Raw genomic sequence first — 22,116 nt, 5'->3', positions numbered from 1 at the left:
AGGATTAGAGAGTACCCTTGACCACCAAATACACTTATTGAATAGGTATGAGATCTACAACTTCCTATAGACACATCCATAGCAAAAGATGAATTATGAAATTCCTTTTTTGACCCTAAAATGTAGGATGACTATGTAGAGGCTGAGCTCCGTTTAGGACTAAAACCACAGACCCTCCATAATGTTTAAATGCTCACCTTTGATTCTTATTCCTGTTCTCATAGGTTATTTAAAGTAACAACATGTTATTTTTCCTCTAAGTGGAAACAGCCTTTCTCCAGGATGTGAAATAGGCTTGCTGGGTAGCAGGTGGCCTGGAGAGGGCTGTGAGATCCGGCAGTGGGTCAGATGGTAGTGGAGCCCTTGGCCCTTTCCCGCATCCTGCTACTGCCCTGATCTGGGACGTCACTTCTCCATGCCTTGGCCTGGAAGGCACCTGTCACATCACTTTGGAGTTATCTTCTGTGATGCTCTCCCCTCCTAGCTTCTGAGCTATTTGAGAGCAGTGACCACATCTTACTCGTTTTTGTAACCCCAGTGCCAAGCCCACTCTGAAGCTTCACAATGCTTTGTAAGTGACTGAATGGTCTGGGTTTTCATATCCTAACTGCTTCTCTCTCCACAGCCTGTCTTCTCTCACACACAGCATTCCTGCTGTCATCTAACGAATCTGTCTTAAGTGCTCCACTGAAAAACCTGCTCTGATGTCTTCAATGACTCCCATTGCTCTCGGCATAGTGTTGAACCATCATTGTCTGCCTTCCTACATCCACGTCTACTCCACAACTTACTGGCTCAATCTTAGCTAACCTTCTAGGTGGTCTGTGAAACAAATCTTGCTTTGGATTTTCCTCTCGGACATTCCACATTCTCTTGCATTTCTAAAACGAAAGAGATTGGGCCAGCCCTCTCTGCTTGTGCTTAGGCTGTTCTCCTAGTTGGGAATATCCCTACCTCCTACTTAGCAAAGTCAAACCTATCCTTCCAGACCAGATCAAGTTGCATCTCCTGTATGACGCCTCCCGTGGAAGCCACAGGCCCCAGGGAGAGCTCCTCCTCCCTATGTCCTTCCCACTTCTCTCTGTTTTACACTCTCTTTAAGCATGGACGGCCTCAGGTGGCCATTCCATCACTTCACTGGGTATGGCTCATCTTTGGAACTAAACTGTAGGTAGAGGGCCAGAGCCAATCTTTGTCTTTCTATTTTTCCTACAATGCTAGGTCCAAAAATAGGCTCAATAACTTATTAATAAATTTAATTTTAACCCTTGAAATAAGCCCCCCCGCCCATTGTCAGTGTCTTACAGACAGAATATGACTGGCTTACAGTCAACATTTTCTTGCTTTTCACAACTACATTATAAAGGACTTATACTATATGATTAAAAAATTAAAGTTGGAGGATTAATTATTGTATTAATGCATTAATTTCATCGTATTAGTATAACATAGAAGAATAAAACATCCAAACACAGTGTTCCAGGTATAAACAGAATAAATGACCCAACTGATGATACTAATAATATGAAAACACTCAGGCCAGCGTGTGTGAGATAGAAGTATGTTATTTGCTCTTCTAGTAAATGAAAATAGCCTCACAATTCTCAGTGACCAGAGAGAATATGGGTGTAACTGACTTGTAAATTATCAATACAATGCAAATACAGCCCCACTGCACATAGGAGTCACGGATTCCACATACCTCCATTCCGCGGTATATATCTTGAAAATCAGAAAACTGAAGGAAAATTGTGAGGCCCAAGGCAGACGCTAGCAAAAATGAGAATATATCTGAAGAAACAGCAAACATTATTTTTAGATGCTGAGGGAATGTTTCCTGTAATTTGGCACATGTTTCAATATCAATTATCTTTGTTGGGCAAATACTGGATACATCTTTAGATGTTTTGATATATCCTCATATGTTTTAAAATGTGTTCTAATGCTTACAAGACAAAGGTGATATCTTGAAAATCTTTCCTTGAAAGGCTGAGTGTAGAGAGTTAGTAATTAAATATATTCCAGTAAACTCCATGAGGAAGTTACCTCAACTGAGGAGTCCTTGGGGCTGGGAAACCCTGCAGTGACCAGCTTATGTAAATGGTCACCAGAGAGTTCCTGATGCTTTATCACCTCGGGTCTAGTGAGTCGTTCATGAATAAATTATTTACACAGTCAGTCTTCTTAGTGGCACCTCACTCTTCATCGCTTAGAGAAGAGAGTACAAGGGTCTTGAATGATTGATGTTCAAGGCCTTCTGCGTCTGGTTCCAATCAGCCTTTCTAAACTGATCTCTGGTTGCTCTTCCTTAAGTTCTGGGAAAGCTAAACCATAAACCTGCTACTCACAGAGACCCAGTGCCTTCTAGCTTTCGTGCCTTGGTTCACAAAACACCCTGTGTAGATGGTAGTCTTCCAGTCTTGGCAAGTTCCCAGTGTTTCTTAAAAAGCCCAGTTCCAATACCACTTTCTTTTAAAGACTCTCCAATTCTCCCTTACCAAGTTTTATTTCATATGGTGTTTATCACTCTGCTTTGCGTGGTCTTCATATATATATATTCAGTATGTTATAACCACCTGAAAGGGATTTTGATCTGCTTCTCTGAGACTCCAATTGGAAGTGGAAGTGAGAAACTAGCATGCATATCTGCTGGCTTCTTTCTCTCCAGCCTGCCCAGATGGCTTTACTTTGGGATGCTCAATTTCTCAGGATGCACAGTGCCAACATCCCTGTCCTTATTTCCCCACCCCTATCCCCTCTTGTGGCCATCAGCTTTTAGGCACTTTGTAGACAGTGCTTTATATATGCTTTTCAATGGGATTAGCACCTTCAGGCCTAAACAGCAGCATTTAATCAGTGTTGCTGTGATATGATACTTACGGTCTTCAACATTTAAAAACAAGCTAGATTTTCTCTTGTATTCTCTCTACCTCATTTCTTCCAGTGTTGATGGTTTATGGGCTCCCAACTCTGCATAGATCTATATTAAACAGAAATCAGAGGAACTGTCCGGCTACAGCAGGCCCTATATTTTGAAGCCACAAGAGCTCTGTTTAATCCTCACCACCTACACTCACCTTCATATTCATCCATGCCTCACTCTACATATATAACTAGATGTAACACCTCTTAGAAGAATACCCATGCTTGCTTGAGCGGTGTGTGAGGCAGAGAGAAGAAAGGAGGGAGCTGCATCTCCTAAAGTAAAGCAATCTGAGCAGATTGGTGATGAGAAGACCCTAGGAGGTGGCTGTGTGGATTTTTAATTTCCTTCAGTGTTTCCAAGTCCCAAGGACCCAGATGTTGGGAAGAAGATGATGCCCCAAATGTCCATCCTGGTGAAGTACTCACTGAAAGTGGGCTGAGCACTGTGCACGTCACACTGCTCTCAGACTAGGGGTCCAAAAGCAGACCAGGCTAGGGCACAAATGAGCAGAGGGGAAACAAAATGGTGAGGCTCTCTTCTTTAATTCAGCTTTGATTGGACAACTTCATAAAGAACTGAAGTGAATGTTGCCCTCCTGTAATTAATTATTAATGATGAGGAAACTGGAATGAATGGGGTTCTGTTTGCACAGATGATTTGGGAAGACAAGCCCTGGGTAAGCCATTATAGACTATTCTCAAGCAAGAAGAGGCTTAAGAAATATTCACACCTGTTCCATAAAAACTAAATCTGTACTTATTCTATAGCTCATCATCACAAAGTTGATCTGTCAAAGACTGTTAAAAAAGGTAAAGACTTTTCTGTTACATTAAAATAGAATTGTGTATTTCAACAGCCATTCTGAGAACTTTTGACTTGTAACCTCGAGAGTGTATGATTTACTATACGATTATGTTTGTTAGAATATGTTTATAAAAAACTTTTTTCATTTAAAATTACCAGTTATGTTTGACATAGGGATTTGAATTTACCCACAAAATTTAAGTCCCTATGATGTAACTAGTTCAGCTCTAATTAACTCATATTTAGAATGACTTTGCAGCTATTATTCAAATTAAAGTACTAGCCAATATAATATATTCTCCTTGTAAAATATATTTACAATAAAAAAAAATAGTAACCTGCAAAAATAGAATCTTGATTTGTTTTGACAGGAGCCAGGGACATTATCAGATACTATATCAAAATTCAGAAAAATTTGAACAAAAATAAGAAATTCAGGAAAAAATTTGTAAAAACTGTAATTAAAACAAGATTTTAGCATGCTCTCAAAACCTCTGACAAAACAGCTATACAAAAGAAAATGGTGGGGGAGGGGATGAAAACAGAAAGCATGTAAATAATATAATTGCTAAAACTGGTTTTATATGATAAATTAATTTTTAATTTAGGAATAAGAATGAGACTTACTTCTCTAATATCTATGACTCTTTTTGAAAATTAGAAATTAGAGTTTATGACATGTGATATACAAAACTGTAGTAAAATTTCCAGATCAGAAATATTACAGGCTAGATTTTCTTTGATCATGACAATAAAACTAGAAATTAGTAACTAAATTTAAAGGAAATATCTCCCCGCATACAAATCAAAATTCTAAAGATCTGTCGAGTCAAAAAGGAAACTAAGTCCATTTGGAAGCTATTAAGAAAAAGAGTAGTAAGAGAATGAAAACAAAATCCTTTCCCACTTGAAAACTGAAAACCACTATTCTTGTAACTAGTGGGTCAAAGAGGAAATTAAGTCATAATAAGAGACATATGAAAATGTAAATAATGTAACCCAAACTATAATTATTGGTCTTGATGTTTTTGCTAATTTTATAAGAATAAAAGAAAATATATGGATTATAAAATCAATTCAAACATTAAAGAATTTTCCAAGGAAAGTAAGAAGAGGGGGAAAATGGGAAAAGCAAAAATGAATAAATTAGAAAATAGAAAACATACAGAAGTATTAAATCTGAGAGCTGCTTATTTAAAGAAAACCAGTAAAAGTACATTTCTGGTAAGGATAAATGAACACAGTGCACAAAACATAATTAATATGAGAAGATATGAAAAGTTGTAGATGGCATTAAAATTATCAAAACCCTGTCCTAAAACAAAATAATCTCAATGAAATGGAATTATGGGTAAATTTTTTTTTAATTTTAAAAAACAGTTTAAAAAGAGGATACCTAAATAAATTTTCAAAAAATTAATTCTTTTAATGAAAATATTTGGAACCAGATGATTTTACTGGGCTCTCATAAACAGTGAAAGAATAGACTATTTCTAACCATAAAATATTTTTCAAAGGAAAGGAAAAGTCCAAGAATTTTGAAGTCTTAATATCAACACCTAAAAAAATCTCTTAACACAAAATACTTCAGACCAATCCCAGACAAAATACAGATATTAAAAGCAATATTAAAAAACAGTAGGATTCCTTTTACTAAAAGTGAAATCCACCACAAATAAGTAGAATTTGTTCAAGAATATGGAAATATTTAATAAGTTTATTAATGTAACGTGTTCTAGCAATAGGTCAAAATAGATGGAAATAGAAAGGTATTTTTCTTCACATGAGGTGGCCCACCTTGAACCAATATTCAAAACCGTATTTACAAGTGAAAAATTACTAGATGTATTTTTATGAAGGAGTAGAACTATTTGCTGCTTCCACTAGTACTTAACATTGTCCTGGAAATTCTGGATTGTACACTAAAACTGAAAATATAAATAAGCATTATAGCTATTGGAAAGGAAGAAAGAACATTATTTTCTTTATTGGTAATGCAGTGCGGCTTGTGGGATCTTAGTTCCCCAACCAGGGATCTAGCCCGTGGCTCCTGTAATGGAAGAGCAGAGTCCTAACCACTGGACTATCAAGAAATTCCCTGTGGAACATTATTAATTGCAGATGATAGTAATTCCCTTTCTAGAACAGTCAAAGAGCAAAGACTAATAGCAAAATTCAGAAAGGATTCTGAGTAGAAAATAAACATTATAAACAGCACTATATCATTCACATATATTTGTGATCACTGATTAGAAAATATAATGGAAAAAAGTCAATCACTATATAAAAAAATACAAAAAGCAGAAGATTTGTTTTTAAAATAAATGCATAGGATCTATAATGGAGAAAGCCACAAATATTTACTAAGAGACATAAAAGAAAGTATGAATAAATTAATAATACTCAAATTAGGACATGAGTCATGACTAATCAATACAGCACATGCTTATCTGCACATAAACGTGTTTCCGCCCTTGGGCTTTTTACCACCTGTGATAATTATGGTTCAGTACTCAATTTTAGAGTATTGCAATTGTTTCCTTCTCAGCCAATCACTTCACCAGTAAGTTGCAATTCTGGGGATAGTGGGAGAGTAGAAAAAACATATTTGAAAAGAAAAACTTCGCACTTACAGTTTGTGTAGATAGGTTTTCGAAATGGCTTGCCCTTAGAAAAGATAAATGCTGTTGTGATACAGTTGATGGTGGTGATGGGCCACAGTGTGGTACTTTCAAAGCTTAAAACTGAACCAGGAACCAATGCTCCATTTCCCGTCCTGTTTCTTGACAAACTCATCACATTTGTTGAGAAATTACTCTGGCTGTCCAGAAAGCACTTACTGGAAAAGAATAACCAGCATTTATGGAACTTTCATTGTATCTTTATCCCGCCAGTAGGAAAAAATTAACTAATCATGACCCAGGGACCTCACCTTGCAAGCTGTTCCAGCAAATAACTACCAGGATATATTTTGTTCACCTCTTGCAGTGGCAAGGCAGAAATAAACTACAGAGGAAGTCAAGATTGTTCTTTGTCCAGAAGCCTATCTAGAACAAATGATCTGTCTTGAAAGGGCTTGGATGACAATTTCCTATGAAATTCCTTTCAATTCACAGCATATGAACTCTATGTGTATGTATGCGTGCGTGGTGTGTTTCCTTTTGTGGGCTGATATAAATCTCTTAACATGGGTCCTGAGTTGGAATCTGCCTATTCTGACCCACTGTCCTTACATAACCAAAACCTCTCCATGAGGATTTGAACAATCTCCTGCTTATGAGTGTCTGTGTTTCTGTTTTGCTAACAAATTAAACTCAAACTTCTCAGGCAGGCCCAGAAGACTTTCAAACTCTGGTCTCAGTCAACCTTTCCAGCCTTATCTTTTGCCAGACTTCCCATGCTCCTTATACTCCAATCATAGGGGAATATTCCTTTTCCCCTTTTGCACACCTCTGAGTCCAGACATCCTATTTCTCTCTGAAACTCTTTACATTCAGTGGTGAGCATAACTAGTGCCCTTCAGTCTTCTCTCTAGTGATGCATTTAGCTCATTGTTTTGCAATTATTCCTTCACATATTTTTATTTTCCATTCTTGGGATGAGAGTTCTTTGAATGTGAAATTTTACTTCTGGTTTTATTTCCCTTTGCTTGTTTGTTTTACTCAAATATGTAGCAAATTCTTAGCACCTAGCACAGTGATGCCACATATTTTCTCAGAAAAATATTTAAGATATGGACTTGCCCAGTGTTGACTGATCCATTTGCAATCTTCATTTTTTCAGTAATCAAACCCACAAAGAAATTTGTTTTCATCGGCTTTCTTGTTTAGTTTCAAACTTTTTGCTACTATTACAACTATTTATAGATAAAATTCATTTTTCAATTGTGAATTCAAATGCAAGGCATAAGTCTTATCCTAGACTTCCTAGGCTCCCAGATGTGCTTTGCATATAGTAGATATTCAGTTGGTGCCTGCAGAATAAATACATTAATGAAGCAAGCGATCAACAGTCACAGAGCTTTCTAGCCCAAAGGGAATAGGTAGACTAGAGGGCCTGAATTACAGAGTTTAACACCAAAATATTTCTAATCTAATCAACTTGCATTGTAGATAAGACAGTTGAGTGGTTAATGACAAAGGCAGGACAACCCATCCATCACCATTTTGGTTACCCCAGGTTGCCTCCTATATTCATTCAGAAGGCTACTTCTCTGAATACCTGTGCTCCAATTTGTGGAAAAATCTGGTTTTGAAAGAAAAATGAACTCTATACTCTAAGTAATACTTGAATTGCTGAATTTGGGTTCTAAATGACAATCTTAGACATCATTCTGTAGTTTCCCATCTCTCCGCTGATCCCTGGGGCTCTAATGCCTTCAGGATGACAGAAGAGTGAAGGGGAATTTGTACAAGCCCTACTCCAAAAAGATCAGCTCTTTCTGCCCTTCTCTTTTGGAGATCGGGCAGGCTTTGTCAGAAAAAAACAGTTTGAGCATCTAAGTTCACCTCATCTTACACTTTATTTATAGTTAAGGAAATTAAAGCCCTGGGAGGTGAAGAGACTTGCCCTGAGCCTACAGTAAAATCAAAACACTGATACCATCAACAAATATTTTAATTTTAACATTCATTTGAAAAACTGAAACTAATATAAACAAATCTGTTTTGTATAGCAGGGGCCTGTTGACTTAAGCCCATCAGCCAAATCTGACTCGATGCCTGGTTTTGTCAATAAAGTTTTATTGGAACACTGTCACACTGACTTGTTTATATGTTATCTCTGGCTGCTTTTTCACTGCAACTGAAGAGTTGAGTAGTTGCAGCAGAGACCACAGAGCCCACAAGGCCCAAAATTTTTACTACCTGGCCCTCTACTAGAGATGTTTGCCAACTTCTGGTTTATATGACATCCAAACCACCGGGGAGTGAATATATTCATCCAGTCAAGTAACTATTACATCTATATATCAAGAGCCAATGTGGAGATCTTTTCCCACCCACTCCACATAGCTTACCCCAGGACTCTAGCCATTGACTCTGTCCTGTATTCTATCCCATCACTGAGGTTTTGTAGTACAGAAACAACTTTGGTTAATTAAAAATTTTGAATATATTTCAAACTAATTTGAACAGAGTCATTAGATATTCATTGTACCACCTTCAGAAAGGAAAATTAAGGACCCAAACTTTACCTGTATCTGTAGACCTCACAATACCAGGGCTGCTGCTTCAACAAAAGAAATGCACAGACCAGCACAATGCAATTGAAGCAGGTGTTCAAAACCACTGACAGCAGCAAAGGAGGGGAGAGAAGCTGTCCTGATGGTCTGTATGGAGCCAATTTTGGGTATGCATGTGTTGCACTCACTGAAAGACAAATGTATTTTTCCTAGGTCCAATTTCATTAGTGAGAATAAAAGATTGAGATGCATGTTATTCTGAGTCTCGCATCAGGGTTCAGATACAGTAAACATGCACTGAGGGTTTACATCTCGGTAAGTTCATTGCCCAGCTGCACACCAGTGCTACCCACCTTGGCCTCTTCCATGCTTTGGTTTCATCTTCAGAAAGGAAAATGATGGATTCAAAAGTTCTATAATTAATACATGTACCATATTGCATGGTGCAGATATTTTATACACCATTTCCTTACCAGATTGGTCAGGAATGGTGTATAAAAGATGGCCTCCCACCGGAATAAGAGTACTGTTATCTCTCAAGGATGATGGGGAAGTGGAAAATTAAGCTGGAGAGGCAAGGAAGCATTCAGTTGGACTAATGTTCATATTCTGGGAGATTTTTTAAAAAGCAAAAAATGTTCACTCTATTATTCATTCAGCCAACATTCTTTGAGCACTTCAGTGTACCAGGATAGATGCTACAGGTGTGTTCTGCTATCTCCTGAAGAAGTGTGCAAATGAAGGACTGCTAGAGTGCATTAGACTTAGGAAAAGGAACTTAAAATATTGCCTTTAGATGGGAGTGTTAAAATATATTTTGGTCTTAGTGTTTGTTTTTTAACATTTGAGGTTGGCAATGGGCGGTCACCCGTGGCTCAGCAAGAAAGCATCCACCTGCAATGGGTCAGGAAGATCCCCTGGAGGAGGAAATGGCAACCCACTTCAGTATCATTGCCAGGAAAATTGCATGGACAGAGGAGCATGGCGAGCTATAACCCACAGGGTCACAAACAGTTGGATAGAACTGAGTGACTATGCACACACTGCACACCAAAAAAAACACAAAAAAGACAATTACATCTGTCTTTGAAGTCTCATATTCTAGCAAACTGATGAAAATGGAATGTACTTTACTTCTCAGGGCAGAGCAGGAAAGAAGCTTGGAGAGGTCAGGATGTTTCAGTTCTTTACATCTGTCACTTCTCTCATTTTCATAGCTTATGACTGCTTTCTTTGATGTAAGAAAGAGGGGTATATATCCCTAGGGCTATGTTCATTCCTGTGGGGACAGGGCACTGGGGAATGAGGGTCCAGTATTGGATAATAAAAGTTTACAGTGGGTCTTTAGTTTGCTCAGTGCATGTTCTGGGGTAATCACAGACAGTCTTTGGTCTTTCATTTTCTCATGCATGCATACTAAGTCGCGTTGCTGCTGCTGTTGCTGCTAAGTCGCTTCAGTCATGTCCGACTCTTAGCGACCCCATGGACTGCAGCCCACCAGGCTCCTCTGTCCATGGGATTTTCCAGGCAAGAGTACTGGAGTGGGGTGCCGCGTTAGTCATGTCCAACTCTTTACAACCCTATATAGATTGTAGTCCACCAGGCTCCTCTGTCCATGGGATTCTCCAGGCAAGAATACTGGAGTGGGTTGCCATGGCCTCCTCCAGGGGATCTTCCCAACCCAGGGACTGAACCCATGTCTCTTATGTCTCTTGCCCTGATAGGCAGATTCTTTACCACTGGTGCCACCTAGGAAGCCCCTTTGGAGCTTCCAGATGTGTGGGAATGTCTAAATGGTCTCCAAAGGCTCTTGCAGCTCATTTAGCTAAAGCTCTATGGCTGTCTAAAGTTTTAACTTTACTAATTTAATCAATTTTTCCAGAAGGATGTAGAGCTAGAGGCTATGAGGTATGCAAAGGTAAGAAGGACATCTCATCTGCTTCCAAAGAGCTTGAGTCCCATTGGGAAACACATGGGGTGTGTAATAAAGAAAGTGACTAGTCTTCATCTCAGATTCCTGGGAGGTCACTTCTGGACTCCTGGAGTGAGGAGTTTGACTGGCCTTTGTCTTCACTTCCTGGAATATATCCTCTAAATTCTTGGAATTTCCTAATTGATAGGAATATCTTTTCTGTTCACAGTAGGCCTGAAGAGAGTTTGTGCTAATGAGATGAATCAGAATTTGTGAGTTGGCCATGCCCAAAATACCAACTGTGTGATTAGAAAGCTGGGGGCTTTGAGCCACTTGCTATCAACTCAACCTTCAGGGGAAAAGAGGAGAGCTGGAGTCTGTGTTCAACCTTATGGCCAATGGTTCAGTCAATCATATCTATTTAATGAAACCTCAGTAAAAATTCCCTACACTAAAGCTCAGGTGAGTGTCTCTCTGTTTTTTTTTTCAATATTCTGAATATGGTCATACATCACTGTGCAGGAGAGTAAGGCAAACTGACTCCTGAGGGAGAGGCCAATGGAAATGGCAGGTTTGCGATCCTTCCAGACCCTGCCCTTATGTCTTTCCCTTTGGTTGGCTCTATTTTGTACCCTTTTGCTATAATAAAGCTGTAATAAGCTAAATAGCCCTTTCCTGAGTTCTGTGAGTTGTTGCTGTGAATGATTGAATTCTGAGGGACTATTAAGAACCCTTACATTAATAACCAGCAGATCAGAGGTGTTTGTAGCATGGGGACTCTCAAACTTACAGCTGATTTCTAATGTGAAGGCAGTCTTATGAAGGCTGTGAGGTTTGGCCCAACTCCAGGTAATTGGTGTCAGAAGTTATTGCATGGGCACAGGCAGACACGGTGGACTGGGGTCAGTGCTGAGAAGGAGTGCAAGGAGACTGGGGCTGCAGGAGGCAGAGGCCACCGTGCTTGGAATTCTCTCTGTCGTCCAGTATCCAAGGTAGAATGTGACCACAGAGTTCATGGACAGGCTGTGGCTACTGGAGAGACATGTAATTGCATCTCTGTGCATCTGCCTTCTACCTATTTGGTTTTCTCTTTTTTGGATGCTCATTGTAATTTCTGCCTTTTCTTTTACACAGGAACTGTGAGAGACTGAATTGTTGGTCTCATCTCATTGTGAAAGAGTGTACTTTATCTCCCCTTAATGTTGTTTTTTACTGTGTGGTTTTCTCTGGCCGAAGAGATGTTAGGAGGGTTATTATTTTTATTTTTAATTGGAGGATAATGACTTCACAATATCATGATGGTTTTTGCCACACATCAACATGAATCGGCCACAGGCATACCCAGGTCCCCTCTTTCAGGAGCCTCCCTTCCCATCCCACCCCTCTAGGTTGTCACAGAGCACTGGCTTTGGTTCCCTGCATCACACAGCAAATTCCCACTGGCTATCTATTTTACATATGGTAATGTATGTGTTAGCAGAGTTTCGAGGCATGCTTGTGTGGCTTGGCTTGCTCTCTGGCTCTGCTCTCTTTGATCTATACTGATAACATACCCAGGTCTGTCTATTCAGCCTGGCCTCAGAAAGAAAATTCTGAAACAAACCTCAGTTAAACCCAGAACCTGGATCAAGACTATCTAATGTACATCCTAAGCAGAGTGGCTCAGACAAGCCCACCTAGACAAACTGAATGATAGTCAAAGCATAGAAGCATAAGTGGGTGTTGCAAGCCACTGAGTTTTGAGGGTGGTTTATTATACAGCATTACTGTGACAATAGCTGATTGATACAGATTATTACATGAAGATTATTTTAACTTTTTCTTTTTTAAAGATGTTTAATACTTTCTGATAAGAAAATATACCTGTATACTTGACTATTAATAAAAATAATGACAACCATATTAGAGTCCCTACTAGTCCATGGAGAAGTAGAATCCTTGCTTTAGTGAGGGACATGGTGGTGATGTAAGTCTGTCTGATTGTAAAGCTTCATGTTGGCTCAAATGGTAAAGTATACATGTACCTAGCCAGCTGTGAGCTTCCTGAGGAAAGAAGTCCTGTCTTGCTCACTGTCTGTCCTTTACTGAACCTAGCACAGAGCCTGCTGTATGGGAGGACTTAGCAGCTTCAAAGTCTATTCTCAAAGTATAGTTTTTAATTGGTCATCATTATCTGGATATTATGTATGTATGTTTCTCCTAAATAGTTGGCTTACTTTTTATTGACATTTCAAGTCATGTAAGTCAAATTTTAGGAGGCTAATGAACCCACCCAAACTTAATGCAAAATTTTGAGCATGTGTCAGGAAATTTCTAAGGAGAAAAAAAAAAATCTTTATCTTTCATTAGCTCCTTCAAGAGGCCCAAGACCCAGAAAGGACCCACTGAAGCACAGATGAAACTTAAGAGATGCATTTATGTGATGGATAAATCCTCCCTACAGCCTCCTCCTCTGTACACTGCCTTCTCCCATGTGCTGGAGTGATTGCCCAAATGGAGCTGAATTACATGACTCTTCCCTCATTCATAAAAGTAAATGGCCTAGAGTGGGCAACTTACCCAAGTGAAGGTGATCAGTTTTCTTTCTAAACAATTTGCAAATGACACTGAGAGGTTGAGCTAATTGGCTGTAGGAAGACAAGCAGAAAGGTTATGGAGACCCAATAATAGTTACCATTTGGGGTTATTTGCAAAGTGAATGAGTAGAAGTCAGTTGAAAACAGGAAGGTTAGAAAGAAGAAGAAAGACAGAAGATGGTCTCTTGGAAATAAGGAAAGAAAATTCTAGCCCTCCTCAGGCCCAGGTGCTTCCAAGTTTCTGTTCTCAGATTATTTTTTGTGTGTGAGAATTGTAGTATTAAACATGCTCCTTCTTCAATTTTCTTGTTCTAATTTGAGTGGGTCTTACTAAAGAGAACAGAGACATAGCTAAACAAGTTCCTTTCAAGATTGCTTCTATACCTAAGAGGGTCAAACGGGACTTCAAGAGATGCATTCTTTTTCTTTCTTTCTTCTTTTTGGCACTGGTGCAACTTGCAGAATCTTAATCCCCCAACCAGGGACTGAACCTGGGTCCCTGGCTGTGAAAGCATCAGGTCCTAACCACCAAGAAATTCCCAAGACACACATTTTCTTAATGGACTATTCTGACTCCGTCTTACTTTTGTCCTAGATTTTTCCTTCGTATATTATATTTTACTGGTGGTGGTGAAAGTCACTCAGTCGTGTCTGACTCTTTGTGACCCCATGGACTATCAGATCAGATCAGATCAGATCAGTCGCTCAGTCGTGTCCGACTCTTTGCGACCCCATGAATTGCAGCACGCCAGGCCTCCCTGTCCATCACCAACTCCCAGAGTTCACTGAGACTCACGTCCATCGAGTCAGTGATGCCATCCAGCCATCTCATCCTCTGTCGTCCCCTTATCCTCTTGCCCACAATCCCTCCCAGCATCAGAGTCTTTTCCAATGAGTCAACTCTTCGCATGAGGTAGCCAAAGTACTGGAGTTCTATACAGTCCATGGAATTCTCCAGGCCAGAATACTGGAATGGGTAACCTTTCCCTTCTCCAGGGGATCTTCGCAACCCAGGGATCAAACCCAGGTCTCCTGCATTGCAGGCGGATTCTTTACCATCTGAGCCATGAGGGAAGACCAAGACTACTGGTGTGGGTAGCCTATCCTTTCTACAGGGGATGTTCCCAACCCAGGAATTGAACTGGGGTCTGCTGCATTGCAGGCAGATTCTTTACCAGCTGAGCTATCAGGGAAGCCCATTTTGTCTTATTAGAAGCCTTTGTATGTTGCCTTAAAATCTTGCGGGGACACGCAGGGTGTGGATAGATAGGCAAGTAAATAAATAAATAATATGAGAGTATTATCTTTTTAAAACATTCTCCAAGAGAATATACTGGTAGATTTATTTCATTATGGTTTTTATATTAATTTTGTCAATTTTTATACAATTTTTAAGTGTTACAATCCATTCCATTTGCAGTTATTATGAAATATTGGGTAAATTCCCCGTGTTGTACAATTTATCCTTGTAGCCCATCTTACATTCAGTAGTTTGTACCTCCTATACACCCCCCCCCATAGTGTACCTTACACCCCACCCCGGGTAGCCACTAGTTTCTTCTCTATATCTGTGAGTCTGCGCTTTTTTTTTTCTTTTGTTATATTCACTAGATTATATTCTAGTGAATATATATTATTTACCAGATTATATTCTACTGAATATATATTTTATTCCCTAGTGAATATATATTATATTCTAGTGAATATATATATTATTCCAGGTATAAGCAACAGTATTTTGTCTTTCTGTCTCATTTCACTTAGCATATTGTGATGGCATTATCTTTGTCCCTTACTAATTGAGGCTTGAAAGTCAAAGCCCTAACCTGGGAACCTGGAAATGTAGATGGGTTGATGAGAGTGATTTCACATTGATCGTCCAAGACTCAATGTCGGCAGATAAATGTTCACAGTTCTCAGCCTAGTAGTCAAGATTCTGTGATCTGACCCAACCTACTTTTTCAAATTTTGTCTCCTGCTGTTCTTTCCACGTACCCTACAGTGTGGTCAAATTGAAAAACTCATGCCCTATATTTATCAGCTCTCTCTTGCTCATGCTGCTTCCTTCTACTTGAAATGCCCTTCTTTTGGTAAAAGATATTTGAAATCTATACAGTCTTCTTATTTTGGTGCAAATGCTATGTCTTCCATGAAGCCAACCCCAGTATCTCTCTTTTCTTCATTGCTGTCTCGTCCCTAACTACAGATCATCAAAAACAAACTCCCCTTTTCCAAAACTCCCAGAGCATCTGTTGTTTCTTGGTACTCACTATTTTTGACTTGTACTTCATCCATTAATGTATGTGAATTCTCCACTAAACTCTGTATGTCAGTGATCAACATTTTAATGCCCAGGTACTTATGTGCCAAACACACAGTAGGAGACGAACACTTTTCTGAGGTGAGGTTGAATGAAGGTCCTCCTCTTGTCTGGGGAATTTTGCTGAGCCTCATATTTGAGGACAATGAAAAGAAAAAATAAGTGAAAATGGAAGTGTTAGTTGCTCAGTCATGTCCAATTCTTTGCGACCCTGTGGACTATAGACTGCCAGGCTGCTCTGTCCCTGGAATTCTCCAGACAAGAATACTGGAGTGGGTAGCCAATACTTTCTCCAAGGGATCTTCCCAAACCAGGGATTGAACCCAGGTCTCCTACATTGCAGGCAGATTCTTTACCATCTGAGCCACCAGGGAAGGACAATGAAAGGTAAGTGCCAATTTAATGTCAAGAGAGATGACTGCCATGTTGCTATCGTACCTACTAACAGGGATTCGTACTGGTCCTTCAGGGGCAAACAGGCCGTCCTCCATCCCCCAGGTACGTACAGACTGTACAAGAGAAAACCATGGAGATGATGAAGAGATTCCTTAATAGGAATTGTTAGGAGCAATAAGAACTGTGGTTTTAGTCTCAGCATCACAGCACAAATGAGAGCAAATCATAAGAACCACTGTAGGAAAAGTCCTGAAGTGGTGAGGGTGGAGATTAGCACTCATTGTCCTACTTGTAATATCAAAGGGAAGAGAGAGGGGGCAGCAGTGAGAACACGTGCCACATCTGTCTAGTAGGTCAAGCAGAAGCTCTGTAAATTAGCCGGGCTTCTGGAGAAGGCAATGGCACCCCACTCCAGTACTCCTGCCTGGAAAATCCCATGGACGGAGGAGCCTGGTGGGCTGCAATCCATGGGGTCGCTAAGAGTCGGACACAACTGAGCAACTTCACTTTCACTTTTCACTTTCATGCATTGGAGAAGGAAATGGTAACCCACTCCAGTGTTCTTGCCTGGAGGATCCCAGGGATGGGGGAGCCTGGTGGGCCGCCGTCTATGGGGTCGCACAGAGTCGGACACGACTGAAGTGACTTAGCAGAGCAGTCTCAGAAGGAATTTGCCCAGTGGGGCAGTCAGCTGAGGTTAGAGAGACCAGCAGAAGGAAAAAGCTGTGTGATATGCACCACCAGAAGGCAGTTAATGAAAGGAATCCTGAGGGGTCAGAGAAGAGAGCACCACCTATGTAAGGGAGTGGTCTGGTTCAGACAATCCACAGGGAATCTCTAAAGAACTCAGGAACTCACTAGTGAGCCCCATGCAAAGGGCCTGAGTTTAGATGCCTACCTTGTTAGAATACACTCGACAGGTGATAAGTACAATAGCCCCATTTAAGTAGAAAGTCCTGGGCTCTTGCTACTTGCATTCACCGAAGCAGGGTTGAAAGTAGCTGACACAAGGAAAACAGTTCATGGCCTTCTCTAACACTACCTACTCCAAGCCATGGGTCAGGCTTCATTTGGAGAAGAAAACTTTGAATTGGATGAGAATATGAAATGTTAATTTATAATACCTGGACTTTTCACATCTAAAGATGAGATCATTTCAGTACCTGGAAATGACCAGGAAATGATCTGCCTATAGTATGACTGAACTCACAGGGATGGGAAAGTGATAGTGTTCAAAGGCAGAAAGTAAAAAGAGACCAAAAAAAAAGGTATTTCCACACTGTGTTTCTCACCTTCGTCGGTCTAGCTCATTTAGTCAGCCAGCTACACGTTTGTTGCATACTAATTGAATGAAGTGCTCTCGTTTGGAAAGAACACTATGCTTCTGAACTGTCAGCCTTCTTCTTACTCCCACGGGAACAGTGGCCCTGCTCTGAGTCATCCCAACTCTCCCACTCGGCCTGCTCTGAGATGAGAGGCTGTTTCACAGGGTGAGCAACAGGTACCAGAGTCCACAGGCTCTTGCCATGGGAAACAGTAAAGTATACTCATCACCTTGAGAGTCAAATTCATGACCAAAATGAAAATTAAGTGTGCAAAAGCTCAAAACAACTTGCTTGAGGTCATCTGGCAAATCTGAGGCAAAGCATCCACTCATATTTTTGAATTTCTAATCCAACAGTCTACTTGTACACAGTCTTCAGATTTTTTAAGTGCTCAACAAGCTAGTCAGTCATCTCAAAAAAACCAGCGAGGGGTGGGGGTAGTGCAATATCGTTCATCTTGTAATGAGTGCTTATCGGGTTCCGTGCTCTATGCTATACACTACGTGCACTGTGTTATCTAATCCTCACAACCCTGTGAGGACCTTTCACACGAATCAATTTTATGTGTGCATGCGTGCTCAGTCACTCGGTTGTGTCCGGTGCTCTGTGGCCCCATGGACTGTAGCCTGCCAGGGTCCTCTGTCCATGGAATTTGACAGGCAAAAATACTGGAGTTGGTTGCATTCCCTTTTGGGGGATCTTCCAGAACCAGGGACTGAACCCACATCTCCTGTGTTTCCTGCAGCAGCAGGCAGATTCTCACTAAGTCACCTGGGAAGCCCCAGTGAATCAATGATTTATTTAGTAAGTAACTTGCCAAAGGTCACAGAGATAGGAAATGATGGAGGATGGCCATACTCTTCACTTTCATGCTTCTGCCTGCTAGCTTAGCTCTTGAAACCTCCTGGTACTCTCTTCTTTTTTATATCATTGTCCATGTTCACAAGAAAATCATGCAAATTGCTTAAAATATAGCCAACATTGTAGAAACAAATATACCCATCCATTGATTCAAAATTATCCAGGCATATGAATATTAATAACACTTAGTATTTTAATGGGCTATGAATAGATATTTCATTCCTAAGAATCAAAATTGATATTACTTAAATCTCTGACACTGGTAAATTTTGTCACTGTGATGATGTAAAAAATGACTTCAATATCAGTTTCATGTTTTATGATGCTACGTGAAATTCTCAAGGTTATTAATATCCTGCATTGCTGGATGTTTTATCTGTTATTTTTCATAACACTTCTATTGTTGAACAAGGAAAAAGAGATGAGTGTGTCATTCTTTTTCTTTGCTCCCTGTTAAGGCAGTCACCTTTCTCACTTATTAAGAGTTAGTATCAAGCTTTGAGTTCCTTGATAGGAAATACTTTATCAGTGTCATCTCAAAAGAAGGAAATGAGCAATAGTTGCTGTGAGCCACACCTTGCTTTTGAGAGAATTCCACTAGAATAAAATGCTAGCATTTGTTCTCAAACATCAAAGGCCTTAGCAAAAATCTGGTTTCATGTCAATGAGAAGTATAGCCGAATAATGGAAAATGACCTTTGGGTTTTAAAGTTTTCCCTTCCTCAATTTCTTATACATTTTTTCTGTGTATAAGACATAAACCTACAAAGAACTCAGAATATGTTGACAATTTTATGAAATTAAGACCTATTTTCTATCAGACTATATAAATGTCAAGACTGAGGACTGCAAGCCTCACCTTACTACCAACACCACTTTCAAAAAATTGATAGGTAATGAGGTCTGGTGGGCTTCTCAGGTGGTGCTACTGGTAAAGAATCTGTCTGCCAATGCAGGAGACACAAGAGACTCGGGGTTCAATCCCTGGGTTGGGAAGATCCCCTGGAGGAAGGCATGGCAACCCACTCCAGTATTCCTGCCTGGAGAATCCCATGAACAGAGGACCCTGGCAGGCTTCGGTCCATGGGTTCACAAAGAATCAGACACAACTGAAGTGAATGAGCACACACGCACACAGTGAGATATGGGAGTTAAAGTGTCATTCTCAGAAGCTCTTATTTGTATGAGTACTTCTAGAATTTTATGGATAAATAAAAACAATATGGTTTACTTTGCTTAAGATCTTACTTGTTAAACAGACCATCAACGTAATGGCAACATCTTGCATGAGATACTGGTAATTCCCAAACAGTTGTAGTTGCTGAAAATGAAGAAAAGTAAAGATAAGTGAGGATTCTGACATCAAAACATCTTCACCATCCCCAACACTCTTCCTGAAACCAGTCAGGAAGCAAGTGTTATTTTCCTCCCCATTTTAGGAGGAAAGTGATTGACCTAAGCTCTTTAGCATCTCATTGGATAGAATAAAACCAAATCACTTTTTCCAATGTTTAACTTAATCCCATATAACTAATTGCAATGAGAATCAGTCCGTTGAGAAACACTCTCTTATTGGTTGGTCACAGTGATTTTGGCAGCTGCAGACTCAGCCTGGGTAGTTGAACTCTCAACAGAAGATATTAAACCTGAAAATTTTGCTAGGAACTTTACACTTAAAATTTGAAATCAAGGCTTCAAATCATTGAACAGGGTTTTCTCTCTGTCTTTATCCATGGGTTGAGTTCACATGATTCTCTTGAAACCCACTTACTTTCACGAACTGAACAAGTTCCCTACCCCAAGTAAGCCCATTGCAGACTTCATTCTGGTACACCTGCCTCTCTAAGGTTTGTGTAGACATAGAACTCCCTTTCAGTTTATACTGGAAGTATTTAAATAAACAAGTCCGCTAAGTACTCTGCAAGAACTTGCCTTGCAATACCTTTTGCAGACAGGTCAGTTTTTCTTCATAGCTGTTGACTGAGCACGAAGTCATAATCTGGCTCTATGCATATTACCAGATCACACTGATGCCAATGAAAATATTTCTGTCCCCTTAGAAAGTGAACTCAAGGCCAAGATGTTTCCAGGCGAAGGTTCTTGGAGAACACTCTTAACTTAGATCTAGACCATCAGAGTGAATGACTTGGAGTACACTGATTTCAATCAACTGTATCTATGGAGACTTTGGAACTGAAATTCTGATTTCTTAACTTTCAGAGAATGCAAATGGTTTCTGAGTTCTTCTCATCTTGCAATTCTTTCTCTGTCTTTTTTACATTTCCTTCTCATATTCTTTCCCCTCAGAATGGTAACATTATACATGCAGGGTGAGATGGAATAGGGAGAACTTTTCAAAGGCAGCTTTACTTTATTTTGGGAGTTTTCAGAGAACTATGGAGGGTTTTAGAAATCAGTCAGCCTGACTTCTGGAGGCGGATAAAAGCTCAGCCAAGGGCAAGAACGAATTTGTTCTTAGAGACAGAAGTAGAACTTGAATCCAGGTTTCCTGGCTTCCAACCAATTTCTTCTGTCTATGCACCTGGTTGCCCCTTAGCCTCTATGTGCTTCTCACAATCTTAGCCCACCCGAGGCTGGAGTCCTGTGTTCCTCGCTTTCATCACTATGTCTCAGGAAGGCAGTAAATTAATTCCCCTTGCCCCCAGTGTTCCCTGAGCCTGATGGATTATTTTACTGTAGACCAAGTTATGACTGACCTGATGCAGATTACTTTCAACCTATACATATTTCTTCCATATAGCTAGTTAATTTTTAGATGATTATTTTTATCATTTCATTTCAAAAGTCTTTTCCAAACATTTTTTACAGAACTGCTAATCCTTTACTAATGACATGTAGAGGTTCTGGGCAGGTTCAGAACTAAAGCTCTGGTATGGGAATCTTTCCAGTTTTTAGTCCTTCAAAGTCAAATTCAACAATTTCTCTCTCTTTTTAATCTCTTCTTAGTCTGCCAAAAATATTCCCCAGTTGGAGACTGATGCATTGCCTGCCGAGATATATTTAGGCTGCTCTGAAGCTCTCTCCATACTCTAAGTGAAGAAGTAGAGGCTTGAGGAGGTCAAGTGTCTCAGGTTATCTAGAGAAAAACAACACTGAGCCACATCTACTCATTTCTAGCTCTGTGTCTCATGCACAGTTATACCAAGTTCTCAAGTTTGCGGACATCTATTTTGAAAAAAGTAATTTATTTATAAAACATTAAATCCCATGTAGGAGCTGCACCCCCACCCAAAATAAACAGGGGATGTAAGTGCAATTAGAACTGGGAAGAAATTATTTTAGTTCATACCCAATAGAGCAGTGATGTGCCAATAAACTGGATTATGCCATACATGGTCAAGTATTTAAATACCCCGAAGGATGAAACAAGAGCAGCTCGGCCTTCTCTGTTTAAGAAAAAATAAAAATAATTGGTTTTATATGATACATATCTCCCAGTCTCTTTTATATTTTCAAAGGAGCTCATTTTAATGGCCTGTTGATATATACTTGGACTTCCCTGGTGGCTCAGATGGTAAAGCGTCTGCCTACAATGCGGGAGACCTGGGTTCAATCCCTGGATCAGGAAGATCTGGAGAAGGAAATGGCAACCCACTCCAGTATTCTTGCCTGGAAAATCCCTGGACAGAAGAACCTGGTAGGCTACAGTCCGTGGGGTCACAAAGAGTCGGATAAGACTGAGCAACTTCACTTTCTTTCTTGGATATATACATTCACTTCATCACTGATTCATCCTCTCAATGATTCATTTAACTATTCATTCACTCATTCTTTCCTTCAACCATCATCTCAC

The 22,116-nt window shown here is 39.9% G+C and overlaps 1 protein-coding gene across 1 annotated transcript in view; it reads right to left on the bottom strand.

Annotated features, from left to right (window-relative positions):
* The window catches only part of ATP13A5 (ATPase 13A5), a 116,514-nt gene that overhangs the window by 3,130 nt on the left and 91,268 nt on the right, over nucleotides 1–22,116 (bottom strand). Inside the window, exons 24-28 of the mRNA XM_061412700.1 lie at nucleotides 21,613–21,709; nucleotides 19,551–19,623; nucleotides 8,925–9,099; nucleotides 6,364–6,569; nucleotides 1,703–1,791 (exon numbers count right to left, since the gene is read on the bottom strand). Of these exons, the coding sequence (XP_061268684.1) occupies nucleotides 1,703–1,791; nucleotides 6,364–6,569; nucleotides 8,925–9,099; nucleotides 19,551–19,623; nucleotides 21,613–21,709 (640 nt within the window). The remainder of the gene's footprint in view (nucleotides 1–1,702; nucleotides 1,792–6,363; nucleotides 6,570–8,924; nucleotides 9,100–19,550; nucleotides 19,624–21,612; nucleotides 21,710–22,116) is intronic.

This window comes from Bos javanicus, chromosome 1, assembly GCF_032452875.1.
Source record: "Bos javanicus breed banteng chromosome 1, ARS-OSU_banteng_1.0, whole genome shotgun sequence".
In the NCBI taxonomy this organism is placed as follows: Eukaryota; Metazoa; Chordata; class Mammalia; order Artiodactyla; family Bovidae; genus Bos; species Bos javanicus.
The sequence above is the reverse complement of the archived record's forward strand: the minus strand, read 5'-3'. Positions and strand labels throughout refer to the sequence as shown.